Here is a 22,380-nt window from a genome sequence, read left to right on the forward strand (position 1 = left end):
ATCAATTGCACCTTCTTCGAACTCCGATAACGTATTATGTGACCTCTCATTAATGAAACTAGTTAACAAGTAGACAAAAAAGGAAAAAAGGGCAAAATTAAGTAACACTTGTTTTTTTTCGAAAAAAAAAATTATTACCAGATACATGAAAGCGATGAAAACAAAATGAAATAATTAAATAGGTTCGTTTATTCTTCCAAACGAAGCCCCTAAGAATTGCAAATATCCAGAATATGTCTTACGTCTATCAAAAGAACGTCAAATATGACATAAATCAAAAATTAAACTTTTTTGTGAAAAACCTGTGTCGAAGCCAGTAAGGGCATAACAAATTCTTTAAAAACATTAGTTTTGGTGACACCAATTGTTTTTGACACCTTCTTTTGACAACATTAATGTCATATGTGGCCTGTAATTAACGAGAATAGGTAACAAACATACAATAAAAGGAACCAAATTGCGAAATTAATGTTTCTTTAAGTTTTTTTTTGGAAAACAATTGTCTTCAAAGTCATAAAAGCCATCAGCTATCTACTAATATCAGAATATCGGTTGATCTTTTTTTCCAATAAAGCAAATCAGACGGGGTCCTTGTACAGGATATTTCATACAACTAAAAAGACAACGTAAAAACGACAGTTAAAAACAAACTTAAAAAGTTCAATTAAAATCTTCGAGAAAGTAGTGTCGAAGCCGTTAAAACCGTAATCTAAAACTTAAAGGATTTTAAAATTATGGATGTTTTTTTGAACGCCAATAATGTGATGTATGAACTGTCAGCAACGTCATAATGCGACAAAAATAGAAGACATGAAAAATGGGCAAAATCTAAAAGTAAAAAAATGTAAAATCTTCTAGTATCAAAGTCAGAAAACCACTACTTAAGGCGTAAAACCTCAATAGAGGTTGAAATTGAATTCTGTAGAAAGAAGAAGCATTCTTTCATTGCTGACACTAAGCTACAAGTTGACACAGTAAGAAAAAATGAAGGCAAAGTTCAGTAAGCCATTTTTTATTTAAAAATCAAATATTTTAAAAGTCAAAACGACCATAAGCTTTTAAGTAACAAATTAGATATATGAATTTGGAGCTAAGTAGGAAGGCAATTGGATCTCTCACCAGTAATCTTTGATTTGAAATGTTCTGTTATTTAATTAACAAAAAAATATCAAATATTTTATGAAACAGACCGACTGATTACAATCCAAATTATAGCCAAAACTAGCCCTGCTAAAGTTGTTTTTTCATTCAGTACACTTAACTTCTCGAATTTCATAGATATAGATATTTTGCTAGTTAAAAAATCAAAAATAGATGCTGCGTTTTTGATAAACAACGAGTAAAGTTAGCGAAAACCGGCAAAGTTTTAAATACAGAGCACTCTCAAAGGAAGTTGAAGTAAAAACTGCCCCCTTTGGAATCTACAAAGATGGTGTTAGTGGTGTTTGGGTGTGCAATTCCTGCAAATTTAATCAAAGTGGACTGATGAAACATATTTTTGATAAAAAAAAGTCTGGATTTTGAAATATTTAGCCAGATTTTTTGACAAAGAAATTAAATAGAAATAGCCGACAATACTCTCTGTCCTTAAAATTAAAATCAACAAGACTTTCTTTTAAAATTTTTATCCAATTTTAGCAAAATTGGCAAAATTTTGCGGTCAAAATTCCGAAAAGTGTGTATAAAATCAACGGAATTCACTCTATTATTCAAAAGTTTAAACCTCGATAACTCCCTGTAGAAAACGAAAATCGGAAAAATCTTTCTAATTCCAATTTCTGAGCTGGACAAGCTTTCTAATGATACCAGCCTCAACTCTCTGCGATGAATATATCGATCGGCCAAAATTGACTGAACAAAAAAAACCCATTTGAGTATATAGTTCCTTCCCCCCTCAAGTGGGGTCGGAACAACTAGACGATAAGAAATATATCGCATTGCTGCTCAGGAAAAATTGTTCATTGATTTAGTAGTAGTCAGTTTGTTATAAGCAACTGCTTAAAAAATTGAAGCTTTCAAACTATTGTTTCGTAAAAACAGGCCGTAACTAAGCAGTCCTCATTTGAAGGGGGTGAGCTATAATGGTGAGACCCAAAAGTTCAATACGTGCATGATTGTACCCAAAGGTAAAATTAAACCTTATCAAAATTTTAATTTTTGAAAACTGTGATGTAGTTTGATATACTTTCTATACTTTCTTTGGTTCTCTAATTAGTTAGCAATGTAAATGCTAGACACCTAGTGACTTGTACGAAGCTCTCGGGTGCAGGCGCCCTGGTGTCAGCTAAATCCCTCGTGCAGCTAAAACTTATGTTCTAAAATATTCTTAGCGACATGACGCGAGGGACTTAGTGCCGGGACACGAGGGCTGTTGCTCGCAAGTGCTGCGTGTAAGTCCCGAATATAGTGAAAATTTTAATAGTGAAAAATGTAGGAAATTTTAATACTCTTTTATGGCGCCCTCTGGCGTTATAAACTTGGCGTCTATTCAACGCTTCAGCCCCGATCTACATAAGTATTCCTAATCTGTAGCACAATTTTTGAAATGGCCTGTTTACTTTCAATAACTTTGATGAAAAAAACAGTGAACGCAAATGTAGTTAACGCAACTAAGTCAGAGACAAAAGCTTCGGAAACTCAGCAGCTTTTAATCAACACCTGTTGCGATAATAGCAGTTAAATAAACTGCCAGTGTAATAAATTTTAATGCCCGATCGACACTGGAAAAGTACTTCAGCATTAGACTACGAGCTTATCACACTCTTTTATCGTCAATGTTACTAAGTAAACAGTGGCGATGAAAGAGTGAAAGAGTGCTGATAAACTCGTCGTCTAATGATGGAAACAGTTTGATAAACTTGTAGTCTAAAAAAACTTGTGTGGTGTGTGCGCGGTGTGTGTGTGGTGTGTGTGTGTGTGTGCGCGCGTGTGTGTGTGGTGTTTGTGTGTGTGGTGTGTTTGTGTGCTGTGGGTGGTGTGTGTGATGTTTGTGTTGTGTGTGTGTGGTATGTTGTGCGTGGTGTGTTTGTGTGTGCGTGCGTGTGTGTGTTTGTGCGTGTTGTGTGTGTGTGCGTGTGCGTGCGTGCGTGTGTGTGTGCGTGCGTGTGTGTTTGCGCGCGTGCGTGTGTGTGCGTGTGTGTGTGTGTGTGTGTGTGTTTTTGTCTGTCTGTGTGTATGCGTATGTGTATGTGTGTGTTTGTGGGGGGGCATGGGGGCAAAGCGAAGAACAGATCCGAAGAAATATCAAAAACCTTTGAAAATGTAATTGTCCACAAAAAATAAAAATGCAAAACCAATAAAACTGTGTTCAATTTTGAAATGATCGCAACAGGTGTTTATTAAAAAATTTACCACACGATTGTTATCGCCCTCTAAGTTATCATAATACCTCACCTCGGCTTCGTCTCGGAGTTTGATAAATTCTCGGTGGCGATAACAACCGTGTGGTAATATTCATTACTATAGTAAGTGTTGCTTGACCTGTGGTTTTAAGGATCCAAATTAAGAAATCAAGATAAACTTGCTAAGCTGGGCTGCCTTCATCTCTTATCGTCTGATTCTTGTTACCTTTGGTTCTCTAAATAAATCAGAATTAGAAGCTTTACTCAGCTTTCGGGGTAAGAGTCCTCGTATCAGGGCACTAAGTTCCTCATGCAAATAAGATTGCCGTATACATGTTTTGACGTATACATGGTTGTCTATTTTTTGGTAATTTAAATGAACTGCTTTCGTGATTTTGCTCATTAAATTACCTCATTATAACTGCAACAGGATCAAACTCATGAGAAAAACTCGAAACAAACAAACGTTTACAAAAAACATAGACTTAACTGTAATAAAACCAAATTCTTATTTTAAAAAAACCAAGTGTTCTTAAGTGAGTATCTTAAGTGAGTATTATATACTGCTGGTATTATACTCGCAAAAATGAAACTAATATATGTTGTACGAGAAGCCGAATTACAAGACATTGATGAAATACAAACCATAATGCGAAGACGTCAAAAGAAGTTTATGTCTCGACTTACTATATCTCTAATTCTGTCCAACTGGTATTTGACATTCAAGTATTTCGCAATCGGAGCATTTGCATGTTTGAACTTCGAGTCTATAGCTCCAATTTTTCCATGTGTAATTGTGGTGCCTATATTTTTATTGATTGAAGTTATTTACTCGTTCATAGTGACCAGATTTTCAATGAAAGCTTCCATGAAAACTATCGATAAGAGAGTGAGAGAAGGTACTGCTATCAGTTCTCATTATAGTTCATATAAGGATAAATCGAAGCATTTGCCTTATTTTTATAAGCAATTTTTTTACCTTTGTTCACTCTTGGTACCCCTCTTTTGAATATGAATTGAGTTACTTCCTTTCTGCGCTTATTTGAACATTTTGTATCTCTTTTTGTTTGTATAATGGGTCTAAGCGCCGGCAACAACAATTGCTCCAAAATATTTCAAAAGTATGAAAAGGAGGTGGAAAAATTATTCGTTATTTACATAAGGGGAGGGGGGGGGGGGGTGTTTGTGGTCACAGGCATTGAAGGATAAACAACCCCTTTACCATTTCGAGATAGAAACAACTGCGGTTGTTAATGGCGTCCAAACTATAATGAGATAAACTATAGGTAACACGCCCCAACACCAAGTGTGGGTAGTTAGACGAATCGGTGCTTTAGTTGGGCTAATTTCACTGCGAGACGAGGCCAAAAGCAATTTGTGTCTGGAGTGTGATATGTTTCATTGTCACGAAGAGAGCGAATTTGCCAGGACTTTTGTGTTACGCCATACATTGAAAACAGGCAACTGTTTCTAGACTAAATATACTGAATCGCATTGAATCTTCAGATGCTGCAAGATCTGACAAAATATAATTATATCGCGTAAAATCTGATTTTACGACAAATGGATAAATTTTGTCATTAATTTTCACTTACAATTGTAACCATTTTCCATAATCTTGAGCGTATACTGAACGTTCAGAATGTGAAAATTAATGTATACTGAAGTATACTGAACATCAAAACAAGTTTAGCACTATCTAGCTTCACTAAGTAAAAATTTGGTTTTTGAACTATTATTGCACCATTTTTGCAAAACCAGTTATCAAATGGCTAAAATTATTTTTACAATATTGATTCCCTGAACTAGTCCTCTCGCCTACCAATGAAACTCAAATAAAAAGCAGCATTCACTTACGTTTGTTGACAAAAGTAAACGCACAAAATCCAATGTTATAGGTAAACTGTCTGTTATAGAACACAGTGCGTATCAACATACGCACAACCATAAGATAGAACTTTTAATAGATCTAAATTTGGATAAACTGACAAAAATACACAGGAAACCCAGAAGGAAGTCGGCCAGTTTTCAATAAGCAGTTAGTTGTATTTTGCGTCCCACGTGAAATCTGTTTAAGTTGCTAAAAAAATTGTTTACATCGGAAAATCTTGCTTTAATTTGTGGAGGTATGAGCAAGTGGAACAGGGTCAACGTGGGACTCAAAAAGCGGCTACTTATGGAAAACTGGCCAATTTCTATCTGAATTTCCTCTGTAAGTAAGCTTGTCAGTTTATCTAAAAATAGATCTGCTAAACTTCTGAAAGTTATGTGTCGATTGATATGAAACTCAAAAGAAACAGCCAAAGTTAGTTTCTTTGAAATTGAATTCTAAATTAGGCAGTTTGACTAGTCTAGGAGTTGCCTAAAGTGAATTTTTTTGATAGTCCAGACCTACAGTCGTTTGTAAGCTGTAAAACAAAAAAAGTCTGCCTAATTTTCCAAGAAAAAAATATGAAAAATATGCCATTTGCAAATATCCAATTTTGCCTAATATTGTTTGAAAAAGGTTTGAAAAAATTTGAAGTTATATCGCATCAAGGTGATTTCTAACACAAATCACTGAGATTCCCAGAGTACGAGTAGTGTGTATACACTCTTGAACAAAAACAATGTTTGTAAAACCTCCTTAGCGGGTCCCAGCCGGGATGAGAAAGGAGTAGGGAAACTCCAACAGAAAAAACAGGAAAATATCAATAACGGGCGTTTAAATCACCTTGAGAAAATTTTCCGATAGCTCATCAGCTATATCGTCATCAACCTAAAATCAGGCTATCTTGCGCTAAAGGTTCTTCTGATCATAATTTCAGGAGCTCAAAAACAATATCAAACTATTGTGAGCTCGGAAAAGACCTCTGATCAGACTATCACTAGACCGAAATTATATCTCGTCATATTTTTGTGCGCTCAAAAGTGAGCCGTGATCAGCCTATCCCAGACTGATATGATATGACCGGATCATATGTGACAGAAGTTTCCTCTGAGCGGTCCAAAATCAGAATATTTTCCAGACTTTTGGGCGCTCGAACCAAATCCCAGATCCTGTAATTTTGGTGTAGAAACAGACCGTTCGACTTGGGTCTGATCGAAGGTCACTTCCATCTGTCACTTCAATTTGGAGATTGACAGCTGATAGTAGCTAGGAATGGAGATCTACGAGGCTTTCCGCTGCGCTTGTCATGAGACGTTGAATGACCCTAAATGCCTGTTTAGCATCCTGCTTAAAACCGTAATTGTGACTAGGTCTAGCCACATTACAGTATTTTCCCGAAAGCAACAAATATAGGAAAACTGTCTTTTTAAATTGTCACAAAAGTTTGTTTATTTTATCAACTAGTCCCAGATGACAAGATGGGGATTCACATTAACCTCAAGCCAAGACATCAATGGAAACGTTAAAAAAATCACTCGCAGTTAAAACACTAAAAGTCAAGACATTGTAGCCTTTATAACAAGCAACAAAAAAAACCAAAAGGTTCAATTTGTTAAATTATGGTCACCCCAAAACTTGATGGTCAACCCAAAGCCTGCAGATAACCGGTCTGAATTTTGGTTCGAGTAAGGAGAAAGTGTCAAAAAACAGCTAAACAAAAGGTGTAGGTACAATTGGATGATACATCGGGGTTCACTTGCTCATATTTTGCAATGATTATAGCAAAAAGCATAAGCAGAGCAATATAGTAACAAAAAACCTATTGAAAGACTTAAAAAAACACCTCAGAAAGGCCTGAGGCACATAAAAAGTACATAATAGTAGTGGAAAGACAAGCAATTGCCGAACTGCATAGAAGAAGCGGGATAAAAAGTTCCTATTTAAAAAAATACAAAAACAGAGATTTCTGCCATGGTTGGTGACATTAATTTGGACATTACAAGTACGCGCCAATTGTCGTAACTGATTCAAGAATACAGAATTGATTAACTGTGCAGACCTCAGGAAAAACAAAAGAGAACGAGAACATAGTAAACAAGATGATGAAGACGACGAGTTTCGAAGACATATCCTAGGGGAAAAAATCGGACGAAATGCACAGAATAATTGAATGCTCATCACAAAATAAAGGTACACACATGACGACAACAAGGGCCGCGCACCAACTTGATTGGGAACGACTGTTATAAATGTTAAAACTAAACACGAATAACAACTAAACAACTAAACACCGTGTAACTGAAACGTGATAACCCAGGTTTAGATGCGCGATCCTAGGCCGCTCTGATCAAGTCTTGGAAACGCTTGAGTCGCACGATGGTCTGGACAATGGTCACACTACGGTCTGATCAGAGGGCAAAGTCTGGGAAATGGTCTGGACAATAGTCGCACTACGGTCTGACCAGAGACCAAAGTCTGAAAATAAGTTGCCCCAAAATATGACCACAGAGCATTAACTGACCATATTTATTTGACAGCAATTTTTTATCACTATTTTTGATGAATCAAAATAAAAATTGAAGTCACTTCAAAATGACTTTTTGTTTATTGTTCCGACCCTTCTTGAGGGGGGAGGAACTTTATACTCAAATGGGTTTTCTTTGTTCAGACAATTTTGTCCAATCGATATATTCATCATAGAGTTGAGACTGGTATCATTAGAAAGCTTGTCCAGCGTCGAATATGGAATGAAAAAGATTTTTTTAATTTTCGTTTTTTTCACAGGGAGCTATCGAGGTTTAAACTTTTGACAAAAAAGAGTAAACTCCGTTGATTGTATTCACATATTCCAAATTTTTTTAAAAAATTTTGCAAATTTTGCTAAATTTTGTTAATTTTTTTTAAAAAGTGTGGTTGAATTCAATTTTATAGACAAAAAAATATTGTCAGCTACTTTTATTCATTTTTTTTGTCGAAAATGCAGGATTTTTCATCAAAGCAGCACGAAATAAGTTCCTTTAGTCCACTTTGAAGTACACACCCCAACAACACTAACATAATCTCTGTAACATAATCTCTGGGCTATTTCTACTTCAACTTCCGTTGCGAGTGCTCAGTAATTAAAACTTTGCCGTTTTTTTTCTAACTTTACTCTTTTATTATCAAAAATGCAGCACTAATTTTTGATTTTTTTACTAACAAAAAATCTATATCTAAAACATTCAAAAAATTAAATGTTCTTAATGGACGAACAGCATTAATAGAGCTAGTTTTGGACCAATCTTGAACTGTTAAAACTCAAGAATAATTCGGATTGCAATCAGTCGGTCATTTTTATTGAAAAAATCGATCTTTTTTATTTATTAAATAAACAACAGAACATTTGAAATTAAAGCTCAGTAGTGATAGGTTAAATTGGCTTCAATTAGATACAATGATTAGCTCCAAATTATTGTATCTAATTGATTATTTGAAAATTTATGGTCGTTTTGAATTTTAAAAATATTTGATTTTAAAATAGATAATGGCTTATTGAACTTTGCCTCCAGTTCTCTCTTAATTTTTTTTTATCAACTTGTTGCTTAGTGTCAGCAAGGAAAGAATTCTTCTTTTTTCTATTGAACCCTATTTTAATCATTATTGCGGTTTTACACCTTAAGTTATGGTTTTCTGGCTTTGAAACTACTACTTTTGACAGTTCATATATCAAATATTGGCGTTCAAAATAAGGTATAATCGATAAAATTAGAATTTTCAAGGATATAGACTCTGGTTTTAACGGCTTCGACAATACTTTCTCGAAGAATTGAATTTATTTTTTAAACTTCGTCTTTAACTTAAATTTTCACTTTGTCTTTTTAGTCGTTTGAAAATCCCGGTACAATGACCCGATTTCATTAGTTTTTCATAGAAGAATAGAAGGGCGAATATTCTTACATTAGTAGATAGCTGATGGTTTTGATGACTTTGAAAACAATTAGTGTCCAAAAAAACACTTTTTAACTTGGCATTTTTGTTTATTTTATTGACTGTTTTTTACTTGTTTTTTGTCTCGTTAAATATAGGCGAAATATAGCAAAAATTTTGTCATGGGAAGAAGTCAAAGGGAAAAAGATTGGTGTCACAAAATTTAATGTTTGTAAAGAATTCGTTATGACTTTACTGGTTTCGACACGCGTTTTTCAAAAAAAAGTGTAACGGCTGCTCTCCTTGTGTTTCACAAAGAAAGTTTTACACCGCCCAGTTCGTTCTGAGTGGTTACAAAATCTGTCCGGATACTTCGTTTATGCAGTTCGCTTTTGTAACTGAAAATCCGCTCTGCTGTACTTACCGTTGCATTAACTATTTTAGTTCGTAACTATTCGCTGATCTTAGTTTTTTCAACTATCAATTTGAACTGGATTGCTACAGATCACACAATACGGGATCTCTTTATGTATACCAGTTCAATCCGATAGAAAAAACAAATCGAAGACAAAGATATATGTCTAAGATCTGTTTGTGCAAGAATATTTAAATTTAAACTTAAGTTGGCTTTTGCTATTTGTACTCACAAGTTGAGAATACCAGAAGTTGGGGTTGTAACAGTTGAATTTCAGCTCCAATAATTCGTTGATGCAAGACACAGTAACAGAATTTACTGCTCAAGAATAATATTTTGAATACAAGACACAGTAACAATTTACTGCTCAGGAATATTTCTAGTTCAAGACACAGTAACACGTTATTTACTGCTCAAGACAATTTGTTTTGCAATATTTTGCTGAGTTATACTTTAAGCCGTTTTCTGCGGCTGCTACGTTGCGTTCTGTGTGTTGCTTTTTGTTATTTCCCCTTTTTCTCTTTTTTCTCACGTGACAAACTGTAACTAGAACTAGAACTATAACTATAACTATTAAATGACTAAGACAACAGAAAGTGTTTTGTTTCTATTTTCCCCGCCTAAGCAAGCTTGTTATTCCTTAAGCTCAGCTCCAACATCGCCGGCCCTGTTTTCTTTCGTGAAAACATCTTCGTCCATTGATAGCACTGGAGCGAGCTTCACTACTGGTCTCTTGTGGTATCCATCTTTCGTTCGGATTGTCGCTGATCGAATCACTCCGTCGGAACCTTCAAAGGTTTCGATTATTCGACCCAGATCGTAATATCCACGTTTGTCACTGTCTTCCACTAACCACACAAGATCACCCTGCTGAAGACTTCTGTCCGTTGTTGTCTGCCATTTCTTTCGACTATTCAACGTTGGCAAGTATTCTTTACGGAATCTGTCCCAGATGAGGTCTGCGTAAGCTTGTGTTTGTCGGAAGAGCTTTCTATGATCAACAAATTGCTCTGCACCTGATAGATACGGTAAACAAAGGTTCTTGTTGCCAAGTAGGAAATGGTTTGGAGTAATAGCTTCTAAATCGGTAGCATCAGAACTGACTTGTGTCAGCGGCCTAGCATTCAGCGTCTGTTCAACAAGGCACATCGTGGTTGACAGAACGTCCTCCGTGACTGATCGATTGCCCAGCACTGCGTACATTGCCTTCTTGCAACTCCTAACCAGTCTTTCCCACACTCCTCCAAAGTGTGGTGATGCAGGTGGGTTGAACTTCCATCTGATACCTTGTTGAATCAGATGTTCTTCAATTCGCACCTTGTTCCATGCTGCTATATACTCTGCCAGTTCTTTTTCAGCTCCAACGAAGTGTGTCCCGTTATCGCTAATCATTTTGACCGGTTTGCCTCTTCGTGCAATGAATCGCATAATTGCGTTCAGACAACAATCAGTGTCTAGTTTTTGTGCAATCTCTATATGTACCGCACGTACAGTAAGGCATGTGAATAGACAACACCAACGCTTTTCGTTTCTTCGACCAATCTTTACTGTGAATGGTCCAAAATAGTCTACGCCCACATTCGAGAACACTGTTGATGCCACTAATCGTTCTTCAGGTAGATTTGCCATTACTAGTGCCATTGTTTGGGCTTTTCCCTTTCGACATCTAATGTATTTGTTTTTGATCGATCTCAAAGCATTTCGTATGCCTAGGATCCAGAATTTTTGCTGGACTATGTTTCTGACATGTTCAGTACCTTCGTGGTGATTATTCTTATGTTCATTTTGCAAGAATAATTCAACTACATGGTGCTTCCAATGTAACAGTATTGGATGCTTGGTTTCGAAGTTCAGATGACTTTTACCTATTCTGCCTTGAGCACGAATAAGTCCTTGCTGGTCTATGAATGGTGAAAACTGGAGGATTTTGCTGTTTTTTGGAATTTCCCTTTCAGCCTTGAGAGATTTCATCTCTTCAGTAAACTGTTCTTGCTGCAGTAGTCTGAATATGCTTGCTTGTGCATCCTCTCTTTCTTTAACACTTAGTGTTCTTGTTGCTGGTTTGTGGTTTTTGAATACACGCTGTATGTATGCCATTGTATTTACTAGTCGATTGTAATTGCTGAATCGTTCCCACTGAATCATCGGCTTCTTCTCTTCAACCTTTGCTGAGAAGACAATTTCGTCGTTTTGTTCATCTGAAGCAAATGTTAAATTCAACTTTTCAGGCCATTCGTTCTCTCGTTGCTTCAACCAGGCCGGCCCAGTGAGCCATTCGCTTCTCTTAAGTTCGTCAACATTGATCGCTCGTGTCCCGATGTCAGCTGGATTGTTAATACCACTCACATGATTCCACTGTGAAACATTAGTTGTATCCAAAATCTCAGCCACTCTGTTTGCAACAAACACCTGTTGCTTACGGTGGGAGCTATGAATCCATTGCAGAACAGTAGTGGAGTCTGTCCAGAAGTTGCAACTCTGAATTTTCGATTCGTGTTCCTTCAGTATCTGTTCTTTAAGTCTCACCGCCATCACTGCTGCTTGTAGTTCCAAGCGTGGTATAGAAAGGTGTCTCATTGGTGCAACTCTGCACTTTCCAATTACAAATGCTAAGTCTGCTGAGTATTCTTTGGGCTTTGAACGTAGGTAAGCCACTGCGCACATTGTGTCTTCAGATGCGTATGCAAACACATGAAGTTCCCATTTGTCCTTGGCTGTGCTGAAGTATCTTCTATCAATGCTGGTTTCTGCTACTTCTGGAAGCTGAGCCTTCCACTTCAGAAACTCTTCATCTTCGTTAGGTTCTACTGAGTTGTCCCAATGTTGTCCATTTTTGGTCCAGATGCTCTTCAGGAGTCGTCTCATATGGACACTGAATGGTGCAAACAGTCCAAGAGGATCAAACACTGAAGAAACTAGAGATAAGATCTTCCTTTGGGTGATTGGGGTCTCAACTTCTTTGCTTGTACCTCTACAAACCTGTAGACTATCATCGGTAATCGTCCACTGAAGCCCAAGCACTGATGACCCTTCCTGGCTGGGTTCTACTTCAACCTGCTTTGTTTTGCTGATTGATCTTAAGTCCTCTGGGATTGCGTTGGTTACCACGTCGCTGTTGGTGATCCACTTCTTCAGTTCAAATCCATGTTTTGAGAGAAGAGGTTGCAGTTGTTTGAAGACCTTGATTGCTTCTTCAGGTGTTTCGACTGACTTGATGAAATCGTCCATGTAGAAGTTGTTTTGGATTGTTTTTGCTGCAATTGGGAACTCGTCCTCGTTATCGATGGCTACTCGCTTCAGAGCGTAGTTGGCACATGTTGGTGAACTCTTAGCTCCGAAAACATGACGTTGATACTCGTAAATTTGCACAGGTTCGTTCATTGTTGGTCTCCACAAGAATCTCAAGCAGCTTTTATCCCGTTCAGGAACTTGCACTTGCAGAAACATTGATTCAATATCTGCAGTTAGGGCAATTGGTCCTTCTCGAAATCTGAATATTGTTCCGATCAACCCGTGTAGCAGATCGGGTCCGGCTAACAACTTGTCATTTAGGCATATATCCTTTTATTTTGCTGCAGCGTTGCAAACACGGCGAACTTTACCCGGTTTGTTGGGGTTTAGTACTGGATGATGTGGCAAATACCATTCTCTTCCGAAAGTGCCTTTGACTTCCGATTTACCAAGGATCTTCACAAATCCCTTTTCAACATCTGTATCAATTGACTGTTGATACAATTCTTTTAAATTTGGGTCTCGTTGGAATCTTCGTTCCAGTGAGTAGAGCTGACCAAGGGCCGAGCCGTAGTTGTTTGGAAGATTGGGTTCTGGTTCACTCCAGAGCATGCCCACTTCGTACCGCTCGCCTGTAAACTTTGTCGTGCTCTCTAGAAATTTCTGAGCTTGTTGCTCTTTCTTTGATTGACTTACAACATTTATTTTGGAAGCATAAGTTTCTATGTCCCACCATGATTGGATATTTTCTTCCACTTTCACATCTTCTGTGAAGTCAAAATGACAAACATTTTGACTTTTCTTGCCCGTCATGGGACCACTGACTACCCATCCTAATTCTGTTAAGACGGCGAAAGGCTCACTTCGTGTTCCAATCTTATAGTCCAATGGACGTTGAATTTCGTAGGCTTCTTGTCCAAGAATGATGCCTACTTCCATCAGGTTGAATCTTCTGTTTGTGAGAACATTCAGGTGTCTGAATTTGTTCTTCAGTTCCTTGTAGTCATATGTTGTGTTTCCCAACGAGATTGATGGGTGTACAAACGCTTCAACTGAATGCACCTTTGAATGTAGTCCCTTTATTGTGATAGGAACCTTCTCTGTCCTCTAATCTTGCGTCCCATGTATGCCAGCTATGTTCAAGGTAACGTCCGTGCCTTTGGCTTGTAGTTGATCTTTAATGCTTTGATCAATGAACGATACTGTTGAACCACTATCGAGGAAAGCGTAGGTATTCAACCTGTTACCACCACTCTGAACCGATACCAGAACTATTTGAAGAAAACTAGTAACTTGGTTACTCTGTTTCATTGTTGCTGCGCTTACGTTAACTGCGTGACTACCCTCGTCCATTTGGTTTTCTGAGTGTAGCAGTCTGTTGTGCCTTTTGGTACATCCATTTATACCGCACGGGTGGACTTTACAATCTTTGATTGCATGCCCTTTCCCCAGACATCCATAACATAAGCGTTCTTTCCTCACTGCCACGTATCGATCATTCACACTTATGTTTTTGAATGACGGACAGTTCCAAATTTTATGAGTGCCATCGGCTAATGGACACTGATCGCTTTGCGTTTGCTTGGTTTCTTGCAGGTTTGAACTTGCACTGAAGTTCGATGTCTTCGAGAATTGTTTTTCTCTATTTGCGTTGCGTCGGTCTTCTTCTTTGCGTTCCCCTTTAAACGCTGAAAACCCTTCATGCACGAATGCCATTCGTGATAGCCATTTTTCAAACATGATAAGGTCAGGCCAGTCCTCGTCTTTGTCATCGACGTAGAACCACCATTTTTCTTTAAGAACCTGTGGTAGCTTATCAACTGCCATGTACAATGTCGAACTTGATTGCAAGTCACCAATATGTTTGTACTCTTTAAGCACGTTCACGAAGTTAGATACAATAACAGAAAAAATAATCAGGCTGGTTGAATCCTGAGGTTTCACTTGATTAGCTTTTCGTAGGCTCTCGAGCTGCGCATCTATAATTACATGCGGTCTTCCAAATTTTCTTTCTAAAATGTTCCAGGCAGCACTATAAAACTGTCCAGAATAGCCCATTCCCGAGATTGCAGATTTTGCTTTGCCTGTTAGCAGAGTCTTCAAATGGCTCATTTTTTCTGAGTCGGGAATCGTGCGTTTATCTACTGTTGCTATGAACATGCTATACCACTCAGGCCACTCCAGTGGGTTTCCGCCAAAATTGTTCAACCTCAATTTTGGTAAACTACTGCTTGAATGTCCAGTGTTGTAGTACCTTCCAGCTACCGGCGATATATCCCGCCCTTCAACACTTACTGAGCGTTCGCGAGAGTTTGGGTACCATGGGTAATGCCTCTGCTTATTCCGTTCAGGGCTGACGTCAAAGCGAGCTCTTGGTCGAATTGGCGTTCGCGTGTCGTTCATCGAATTCGCCCACTCCGAGACATCTCTCCCTTTTGGGGTCCAATTGAAAGGTGACTTGTCACGCGCCTTAGTCGATTGAGAACGGAAGTCATCTTTCTCCAACGCTGTTTTTTGCAATTGGCGCTCTAGGTCTCGCTCTTTTTCCCGAAGCTGATGTTGCATCTCTAGTTCTTTCATTTGCATTTCTAGATCCAACCTCTTTCGATCAAATTGTGCTCGTTCGATTTGCAACTTTCTTTCAAATTCAATTTCAAATTCTTTTATTCGTTCTTCAACCTGACGTTTCACTGAAGATGTTTCCGAAGCGTTTTCTGTATCCTGGTTGATTGTCCGTGTAACCGTATTCGTCGTTGCATTGCTTGTGTTACCATGGTTTTGGATAAACTCTGGAATTCCAACGTTTTGTTCTAACTGATGCACATTATTCGCAGGCGGTTGCTCTTCATTGACTTGAAGAGTTGACTGGCTTTGCTGGCTTGACATGTTTGTCTCTCCGTGGATATACGGTAACCACTCTGCGTTCAAATATTGAAAGTATTTTTCTCTCTCAAGTTTGCGTTTTAAAGAAATATCTGGGTCTGGGAGAGTCTCAGCTTTCTTATTCACGAGTTTTTGAATGCTGTCGTCCAATTGCAGTATCTGCTGATAAAGAGTCTTGAGCTTGCTTGGTCGATCTCGATTCTCAATGAGCTCAAAACCTTCTTCCTGTTTCTCAATCCAGTTGTTTCGGAAGTTGTTGATCTGTCGATCCAAAACGCTTTGACTCTGTGACGGAGTCACTTCTTGTGTACTTTGGGACTGCAGTTTGAATCTCTACAGCTCCTTTATTTGTTTGCTTTAATTGAGTTATGCTTTTCAAAGTTCCTATCTGCTTTGCCTAATTGGCTTTGCGTTGTTGAATTGCTCGTTGCGTTTTGTTCTCGTGAATTCGTCACTTCGACTGTTGGGTTGGACAGCAGTTTATTCCACTGTCCGGGTCGGCGGACCAAATGTAACGGCTGCTCTCCTTGTGTTTCACAAAGAAAGTTTTACACCGCCCAGTTCGTTCTGAGTGGTTACAAAATCTGTCCGGATACTTCGTTTATGCAGTTCGCTTTTGTAACTGAATATCCGCTCTGCTGTACTTACCGTTGCATTAACTAATTTAGTTCGTAACTAATCGCTTATCTTAGTTTTAGTACAGATCACACAATACGGGATCTCTTTATGTATACCAGTTCAATCCGATAGAAAAAACAAATCGAAGACAAAGATATATGTCTAAGACCTGTTTGTGCAAGAATATTTAAATTTAAACTTAAGTTGGCTTTTGCTATTTGTACTCACAAGTTGAGAATACCAGAAGTTGGGGTTGTAACAGTTGAATTTCAGCTCCAATAATTCGTTGATGCAAGACACAGTAACAGAATTTACTGCTCAAGAATAATATTTTGAATACAAGACACAGTAACAATTTACTGCTCAGGAATATTTCTAGTTCAAGACACAGTAACACGTTATTTACTGCTCAAGACAATTTGTTTTGCAATATTTTGCTGAGTTATACTTTAAGCCGTTTTCTGCGGCTGCTACGTTGCGTTCTGTGTGTTGCTTTTTGTTATTTCCCCTTTTTCTCTTTTTTCTCACGTGACAAACTGTAACTAGAACTAGAACTATAACTATAACTTTTAAATGACTAAGACAACAGAAAGTGTTTTGTTTCTATTTTCCCCGCCTATGCAAGCTTGTTATTCCTTAAGCTCAGCTCCAACAAAAAATAAATTAATTTTTGTCAAATTTTAACGTTCTTTTTGTAGACGTAAGATATATTCTGGGTAATTGCAGCTCTCAATGTCTTCCGTTTGAAGAATAAATGAAACTATTTAAGTATTTCTATTTGTAATTAATGGGTTCCATATCTTTGGAAATAATTTTTTTCGAAAATTTAACTGATTTTTTGTTTGTTGTCTATTTGTTGTTCTTTTTGTAACCGCATAAAAATTAAGTAACAACAATTCTTAATTCCCATCGGTAGAAACAATGAAAATTGTAAATTTAAGGGATATTTTACATGATTTCTAATGGTTTTCAATACTTTGAAATTAATTGTTTTTAAAAGAAAATAAGCGAAATTTTCAATTTATTGTCTTTGTTTTTTTTGTCTAATTGTTACCAAGCATTACTATGGACTAGTCTCATATCTTTTCTGGTGATTTACAGGTTATTTTGTTTAGTTTCAGATTTATCTGACGCTATTTTGACTTTGTTATTAAGTTTTGTTTTTAAAACATAAATTTTTTTTTGTAATTAATGTTTGTTGTTGTTGTTTGATTTTGCTGTTTTATTATTGGCATGTCCATGAACTTAATGCATCATTGTTTACTCCACTGAGTTATTTGCTTTCGAGTCCATTTTTTCGTTCATACACAATTTTTTTTTGAAAAATACTTGAATTATGGGGTTTCTGTTCTTCATGGGGTAGACAATTACGCCAAAATTGTGGATGAGCGGGGTCGGGACTTTATGTGCGATCACACACTACCTAGCCTCTTTGTATTTTGAGCAATTAGTTTTGTCCTAACCTCAACAAGATTTACTAAATTATTCAATTTTAAGTTGAGTGGTATATAGGTTTGAATTGAGTAAGTTAAACAAATAACAACGGATTATAGCATGTATTCAGTAATGGTCAGATCATAGGACAGTGTTAGGAGTATGGTCTGATCAGAGGGAGCGTTGGTTGCGCGAAATATTTGGGTCGCACGGTAGTCTGATCAGAGGTCTTTTGGGTCTCATCAGAGGGCTATGGGTTGCACGATGGTCTGATGAGAGGGCAAAGTCTGGGAAATGGTATGATCAGAGCGGTCTAGGGTCGCACCCAAACCTGGGAAAGCACTGATATCACGGATTGGTAATGCACACCGTAAAAACTTTAAACTGTGGAAAAAGAGAACTATAAAATCTTGTACCGCAAAGATAAAATTTTTCAACGTCGATGCCACTTTATAACGCCTCCATTTAAAATAAAGAACGTGATATTTAACAAAACTTCGGACTCAGGCAGTTAAAAGGACCACTTGTAATAATTTTTAACAGGAAAAGGCCCAAAAACTTACAGTTCAAGGCAACTCAATTAGTGATTAAGAACAGAAAAACTCGTAAACGCATTCAATGTGATCAACAATATGGAATTTGAGTTCTCTCTAAAATGAGGAACAAATGACCTCTATATACTAGCTTAGTCAAAGCACTATTGTAAATGTAAAGTATGTTGTCTCAAGGGAGGAGAATTCCCCATCACATCAGCTTACAAGTTTTTTGAGACCTCGGCAATTAAGTTACATTTGATTTGCAGTTAATAAAAGTTAAATTGCAGATCACATTGAAAATAGTTCTATTTAAATGTCTAATGGTGCTGCCCAAATCCCTTCATAAACGGATACACGACGTTCTCAGCATATAAAATCGTGGACCACATATCACAGAGAACTAAGTTACTAGCCAAACATCGACAACGAAATAAATTATATCTTTATCTAAATTATAAAAAGGATAAAAAATAAAAACTAAAAAACTAAAATTTGAACTTATTCTAACAAGGCAAAAACTAACAAAGAGATTCAAAAACATTAGAAGCACTAGCAACTACAGCGAAAACGCAAAGCTAGACAGAGACAGAAAACATTTTGAAAAATAAGAAAGACCCGTTTATTGAGCAAGTTCAGAGACCAACCAAACTAATTAACATGTTCACTACTACAAGTGCAAAGAGCCACATACTGAAAATTAATTTTTCAACAGAAAAAAATAGTTATTAATAAAAAACAAAATTTATATTAAAAAACAAAAGGCAGATTTGAAAACCGGAAGAACAAAGGCAAAAAACTTTCGAAACGATTTCCACCGAATAACTGTGCTAAAAAATTAGTGGATATTTATATCAAGACGTTAATACGCTTATAAGTTAGCAAATTGAAGGGGCGCATCTCAGTTTGCTATCGAATAAGATGAGAATATGTTTTGTGCCAGTGAATTTGATTGCAAGTATAGATATTCCAGCAAAAATTGTTTGTGAAATACCAACAGGAGACGCTATACAGCGATATCCATAGGAAATACGAAAGCAACTTGGTGACATGGATATGAGCTTTGACGGAGACGCAAAACTGAACTTCACAGTGGATACTCTTGATTTAGAACTTCAAAAGTACTGTATATTATATTTGCAAATGATTCATGTTGAATTGCTCTCGAACAAAATTTGAAGTAAATAGTATAATCGGGCTGACCTTTTTAGGCGCAATTGTCGCTCGGCCGTTTTCAATTTTTGACTGACTGACTTTTTGGTCTTGCGTGGTGAAATTTTCTCATTCAAAAGTGTCAGCAGCTGAACTCATGCAGTGGCAGTTCATTGGTTTTATTGAGGTTTTTAGGTATATAATAACCTCGAATGACGTCGTGTGAAGCGTCCTTTAGTTCGTTTAGTTACTCGCCCCCTCCTCCCCCAACTGAAGCAAGCAGCAATAGAATCGAATTCCCGTATTTCGTTAGAGGGCAATTGTTATGATGTCAGTCGGTTATGATTTTTGTTTCGATAGTGGGGGTGGGTAGTGATGCTTTATTATCCAAGGTGACCTTGCTATTTTTGCTTTCTGTTAAATTTGTCTAGACTACTTAAGTTTTGATGATTTGTTGCTGACTTCAAGGTTCTATATCGAAAAAAAAAACAGGTGAACTGAACATGCTCTCTTAGAAGATTTTGGAATATCAAAGTTCCATTCATATCATTTAGGTTTCTGATGGGATTATTTTTAAAAATTTTTAGCAACTGTTCCAAAATTGCTATCGATAAATTGATGTTTCCCTTCGTGAATAAAACCTGGTTTTGTTGAAAAATTTTTCTTGACACATTTTTAGAAAAACAACTTCTCACACGACCAGATTAAAAGTATAGCAGTAGAATCGGCAGTTTCGACCAGTTAGATAGAAAAACTTGAAAAAAGTAGAAAGGTTTTGATTGAGTGTAGCTATTAGCTTTCTCTCTCTTAAAAACAAGTATCCTGTGTTCTTTAAAAACTTTGAAACTTTGAGCTGAAAGCTCTCAATATACATTGGTTTTTGCATCAGACCCTTGTATAAGTTTTTCATGTGAAAGGCGAACAACGTTATTACAATTAGATGAAAAAAATCAAGACTGAGGAAAATTTTGTCGTTTGTAATTAGATTGCACACCCGACCTAAATCAAAAGCATTTTTTTCCACTTGAGTCAAGAAACAGTCTCGAAAACAGCTTTGAGCATTGCAGAAGACAGAAAATTTGCAATGGTTCTGTTCCGCTGCTGTGATATTTTCCCGGATGTTGTTGCCAGTTTCGAATCTCTGGGTTTCGACTTGATTATGATCCACCGGGTGATGATTTTGTTCTCCTCAATTCTGATGCTGACGTTTACCAAAGTTTTGATGCTGCCAGATGATCTGAGGAAAGCATCATTTCATTTTCTCTGGAGTGAGATGAGACATATCTCTAATGAGTGGAATGATTTTATTCAATAAGGTTAGGGAAAATGGTTTTACGTTATTGGCCTTAATGAACCACAAGATAACGGAAAGTTTAGATGATCCTGCGATAATATATTTTGCATATCGCTTCTTATATTTGACTAACTGCAATGAATAGCATAGATGGTCATTTTACAAGGTTTGAGCAAAATTTATAATTATCTTGCAAGGTTCTGGCTTGAAAGACTCTGGTGTGATGTTGTATATGATTTTAGATTATAAATTAGGGTTGCGGGGGGGGGGGGGCGGTGGGGTTGTCCGTTATTTCCTTTTGGAATTTTAGCTTTCAGCTCAATATGGGAATTTGGGTAAAACTTTGACCCTAATCAAAATGCCCGGGAAAATGAAATGATCTGCTCCTAATTAATCAAAGGGAGTCTATAACAGTACACATACCTGGACTGTTGGGTCCGGATCCCCTGACTGACAGTGGTGGTGAGCCAGTGCAAGCAACTGCCTCTGTTGTGAGTGGGGGTGCAGTTGCAGTTGGAAGTGTGGCTTCCTCATCTTCCCTCGGCCCTAATAGCTACCCCGTCTCATCCTCCCCTGAGCCCACTACGACTACTGAAGGGACTGCGGATATTACCACCCCAATTAACACAGGTAGTCAATGTCATCTTCCAAAATACATGGTCAACGGCCAGAAAAAATGTTCAAACGACAGTTTTTATGATACGAGACTCACGAAATGAGACTAGAATGCAATTGTTTCTCGTTGTCAGAATTCTGCCAGACGGTTTTTAAAAAACTTGATAAAAACTACGGAAATAAACACCCAACTGAAATTAAACCAGGATTAGAGCGCGACCGAAGCCAGTCCTAATCATACCGACTTGGGTCGAGCACCGTTGGTGGGGGGGGGGGGGACCGGGACTACTCCACAGAGTGAGTCTGAGCTCCTTGATCTATTTACCGTCTGTTTTACGGACCCCATCCAGAGTCCTACGGCCTGGAAATCTGATTAGGGCCTCATCCATCTTAACTTCATGAAGTCTTCAAATTGTATATTTGCATGGTCATATCATGCTGCGCTTTTTTCAAATCCATGTCACCACGCAAGGTAACTAAAACAATTTTGCTTACCTCATAAGTGAACAAGTAACTTGTGTCATCACTTTTTGCAATTTGAAAAATCCAATGAATAAAACATTTTAATTTCTCTCCCTTCTCTCTATTGGCTATGTGACGTCAATCTGATGGCTATGTTTTTGTTCCAAAAATCAAAAAGTGCTTCCCTGTTCAATGTATTCATTTTTTATCACAAAATCAACAAAGTAAGACTATTAACGTCCAAAATTTGAACTGGTTTCATGTACTAGTTTTCTCCGAATATTATTGAAAGGGAGAGTAACGAATACTGTTTGTTCAGCCAATAGTTGTTGACACCAGAGTTTTTAGAGAAACTAGAAAATAGAAAAAAATTACAATGTATTTCCAGAAAACCACCGTTTTCAGTATATTTTTGAAATTTTTCTCTGTCGTTATTGATGTAGAGCAATCTGATACTAAGGCTATCAAATAGTGGACATTGTCTGTTCTTTCTTTTTTTAGATCAAGATGTGGAATTTGACAACACTGATTGACAATATGCAACTTTTTTTAACAACCCTGAATTATCAATTATTTTCTTATGAACAGATTTTCCGGTAATGTCATATTTTCTGGAACGATTTGCA

At 37.2% G+C, this 22,380-nt stretch overlaps 2 protein-coding genes across 2 annotated transcripts in view; both read left to right on the forward strand.

The window, feature by feature from the left end:
- The window catches only part of LOC142337850 (growth hormone-inducible transmembrane protein-like), a 193,548-nt gene that overhangs the window by 44,079 nt on the left and 127,089 nt on the right, over positions 1–22,380 (forward strand). The window lies entirely within an intron of this gene.
- Positions 3,718–21,112, forward strand: LOC142338625 (uncharacterized). The gene is made up of 4 exons (XM_075388461.1): positions 3,718–4,240; positions 4,628–4,801; positions 20,436–20,699; positions 20,988–21,112. The coding sequence occupies exons 1-3, from the start codon at positions 3,928–3,930 to the stop codon at positions 20,696–20,698; spliced, it is 750 nt and encodes a 249-aa protein (XP_075244576.1). The 5' UTR covers positions 3,718–3,927; the 3' UTR covers position 20,699; positions 20,988–21,112.

This window comes from Convolutriloba macropyga, chromosome 4 (assembly GCF_964194025.1).
Source record: "Convolutriloba macropyga chromosome 4, txConMacr16.3, whole genome shotgun sequence".
Classification (NCBI taxonomy): Eukaryota; Metazoa; Xenacoelomorpha; order Acoela; family Convolutidae; genus Convolutriloba; species Convolutriloba macropyga.

Bases quoted from the DNA above. Each gene is read 5' to 3' on its own strand.
- LOC142338625 (XM_075388461.1), top strand. From the start codon at position 3,928: ATGAAACTAATATATGTTGTACGAGAAGCCGAATTACAAGACATTGAT. The intron at 4,241-4,627 runs GTACTGCTATCA...GATAAACTATAG, and splicing joins CGATAAGAGAGTGAGAGAAG to GTAACACGCCCCAACACCAA. The intron at 4,802-20,435 runs GCAACTGTTTCT...TCTCGAAAACAG, and splicing joins ACGCCATACATTGAAAACAG to CTTTGAGCATTGCAGAAGAC.